This window comes from Macaca nemestrina, chromosome 18 (genome assembly GCF_043159975.1).
Source record: "Macaca nemestrina isolate mMacNem1 chromosome 18, mMacNem.hap1, whole genome shotgun sequence".
Taxonomy (NCBI): Eukaryota; Metazoa; Chordata; class Mammalia; order Primates; family Cercopithecidae; genus Macaca; species Macaca nemestrina.
The window spans coordinates 29,105,592-29,108,808 of NC_092142.1; the positions used below are offsets into that span (position 1 = coordinate 29,105,592).

At 57.7% G+C, this 3,217-nt stretch overlaps 1 protein-coding gene across 1 annotated transcript; it reads right to left on the reverse strand.

Moving 5' to 3' along the window:
• Positions 1-543: 543 nt before the first annotated feature.
• On the reverse strand, positions 544-1,846 carry LOC105482961 (apoptosis-associated speck-like protein containing a CARD). Its single transcript, XM_011743476.3, has 3 exons — positions 1,467-1,846; positions 1,204-1,260; positions 544-900 (listed from the first exon to the last, which is right to left on the reverse strand). The coding sequence occupies exons 1-3, from the start codon at positions 1,738-1,740 to the stop codon at positions 644-646; spliced, it is 588 nt and encodes a 195-aa protein (XP_011741778.2). The 5' UTR covers positions 1,741-1,846; the 3' UTR covers positions 544-643.
• Between the last annotated feature and the right edge of the window lie 1,371 nt (positions 1,847-3,217).

The following is a 3,217-nucleotide window of genomic DNA, read 5'->3' on the forward strand; positions in this document are numbered from 1 at the left end:
TTTTTTGAGCAAAGTGTAACCTATGAGCCTTACCCCCATGGAATGGGGTGGGGCAGAGGGGGCATTTAAGCCTGTTAGAGCCAGGGCCAGAAGGAGCCCTCGAGCAATTTGGTGATTTGTGCTCTTCTGTCCTATGTTTAGATAATGCTCTAATGTGTCTGCCCCTGAAAATGTCTCTAATTTTGCATTTTTCTCCTGTGGAAAATGTGGAATGTAGGGGAGCTATGAAGACTAGTGTGTTTCTAAATGCCTCGGACAGAGCTGCCCACCACAGTTCGTGCCCTTTGGTACATGCCTCTTTTAACCTTTGGAACTGGGCCACAGGCTGTTATCTATAATGGCAAGGTTAGACCCTTTAGGGGAGCACTCAAGGAGCACCACCTGGTGAATGAGGAGGGATAGTCCATGGCCATACCAGGAAGGATGGAGGAAGCATTTGGGGTGCAGGAGGCATAAGGGACATGGAGCTGGAGGCTGGGCGGCCTCTGAAGCATAGCTGAGCTCTGCACATGCCAGCAGGCTAGAAGCAGGAAAACACACAAGTTCAAGCTGGCTTTTCATGTATTGTGTACAAAAACATCAGATGCAGGATGAGTTTGTTGGGATTGCCAGGGGCTGACTGGAGTGTTGCTGGGAAAGAGCCTCAGCTCCGCTCCAGGTCCTCCACCAGGTAGGACTGGGTCTCCCTTAGGGCCTGGAGGAACAAGTCCTTGCAGGTCCAGTTCCAGGCTGGCATGAAGCTGAAGAGCTTCCGCATCTTGCTTGGGTTGGTGGACTCGGCCTGCACTTCCTGGTACTGCTGATCCTTCAGGACCGTCCCGTACAAGGCATCCAGCAGCCCCTCAACGTCTGTGACCCTCGCGATAAGCGCAGCCCGGTGCTGGTCTACAAAGTGCAGGCCTGGGGGTGGGAGGAGAACATGAGCCAGCAGCCAGGGTGTGGGGCCTGTCCCTGCTGAACTTGAGTTCTTCAGGAATTCCTCTGCAAGCCTAGGAGCGGGGGCTTTACGGGGCGGCCCAAGAGGACCCCACATGCAGTGGGATGTGGGTAATATTGTCTCCCTTCCCCGGCAGGGTGTGGGCTGGTGGGTGGGGTGCGCAGGGTTGCCAAGCTGTGCCCTGCCCTGCCCTGCCCTGGTTGCGGGAGCACAGATGCAGGCTGTGCGGGAGTGTAGTGGGGCTGGGCTGGGTGTGGAGGCCTCACCTGGCTTGGCTGCTGACCGAGGAGGGGCCTGGATCCCAGCTGGTGCAGCTCCAGAGCCTGAAAGGATATGAGCCAAGTGGTCCCCTTCCCTTCCCGCCGTGTGGCGGGGTCCTCTCGTTTGGGAGGCCGAGCACGGGGAGCCTCCTTTCCGGTAGAGTAGCTTTGTTTAGGGGTAGGAGGAACAGAAAGCGGAAGAGCCCGAGGGGTAAGTGCTGGTGTGGGTGGAGGGGAAGACCGGGTGGAGGGGAACGGGGGCGGCTTACCCTGGTGCGTGGCCGCCTGCAGCTGTCCGGCCGTCTCCTGCAGACCCATGTCGCGCAGCACGTTAGCGGTGAGCTCGGCGCCGTAGGCCTCCAGGTAGAAGCTGACCAGCTTGTCGGTGAGGTCCAAGGCGTCCATGGACAGCAGCGCGCCCCTTGGGATGCGCCCGTAGCCCTCGCGCAGCGGCACCGACAGCAGCTTCAGCTTGAACTTCTTGAGCTCCTCGGCTGTCAGGTTCTCCAGCGCATCCAGGATGGCATCGCGCGCGCGCCCCATGGCTCCGGGATCCCCGGCCGCTGCCGCCGCTCACCCGGCTGCTGCAGCCGACCAGGAGGAAGTCAGCTCCGGGGCGGAACCTGGACTCCCCGCCTTCCTCCCACTCTGGTCTCCCGACTCCCCGCCCCGGTCCGTTGCCCTCTAGCAAAAGGCACTCCCTGACTACGCCCTTGGTCCCTGCCCACCCAGGCCTCTGGATTGGGGCCCCAGGCCGTCGGGGGACGCCAGGATCGCGCCCTCCAGCTGGCCTGTGAGGTGGGACCTGGGAGGAGACCCGCAGAGGGGTTCATTGGTGGCGCCTGCTTGTCTCTGGGCTTGCACCAGCGGGTACAGACCAGAAACCTGGGCTTGCTCTCACTGGGTTTATTGGAGCACCTAGGCTTAGGATCTCGTATTTCTAGAACCCCCGAAACCTCTGCGGCTCCCCGAACCTTAGGATTCTCTCCCACATGTCATAGAATCTTGGAATCATGACAGCTAGATGCATGAAGCTCCCTCAATTCCACATGCTGGAGAAAAATGAGGTGTAAAAAAGGGTAGGGAGGCCGGGCGCGGTGGCTCAAGCCTGTAATCCCAGCACTTTGGGAGGCCGAGGCGGGCGGATCACAAGGTCAGGGGATCGAGACCACAGTGAAACCCCGTCTCTACTAAAAATACAAAAAATTAGCCGGGCGCGGTGGCGGGCGCCTGTAGTCCCAGCTACTCAGGAGGCTGAGGCAGGAGAATGGCGGAAACCCGGGAGGCGGAGCTTGCAGTGAGCCGAGATCGCGCCACTGCACTCCAGCCTGGGCAACAGCGTGAGACTCCGTCTCAAAAAAAAAAAAAAAAAAAAAAAAAAAAAAAAAAAAAAGGGTAGGGAGTGCAAAGCTCTCTTGAGCTTCAGTTTCATTTTCTACCACATGGGGATGATAACCCTCAGGTGCTTATAAATATTCCAGCATAACATGGCAGACCCGATGGCTCCTGAAACCCTGCCAGATGCTTCCTAGGGGAGCCAGAATTTGATCCCAAGAGCTGAATTTCTTGGGAAGTGATGACAACAGCTATTGGTTGAGAACATTCTCAACTGGAGGGAGCATCCTGGGTAGGGAGTCAGCCACTCTGGGCCCAGGGGCTTGGGATAGCATTGGAACCTGTGCTGTGCCAAAAATTCTTCCTTTTTTTTTCTCTTTTCTTTTAGAGACAGGGTCTCACTGTGTTGCCCAGGCTGGAATGCAGTGGCGCGACCATTGCTCCCTGCAGCTTTGAACTCCTGGGCTCAAGCGATCCTCCTGCTTCACCTCCCAAAATACTGAGATTATGGGCACCAGGCACCGTGGCTCGCCCTCAATTTGTTCCTAACATGGCTGGGGAGGTCTGCTGGTCTGACCTCTGTGAGCCTCCCTGGCCTTGTCTTATGCCACGCCCTGCTTTCCCTCCATCTCCGAGCTGTGGCCATGCTGGTCTCTCAGTTTCTCAAGCGTGCCAGCCTCCTTTT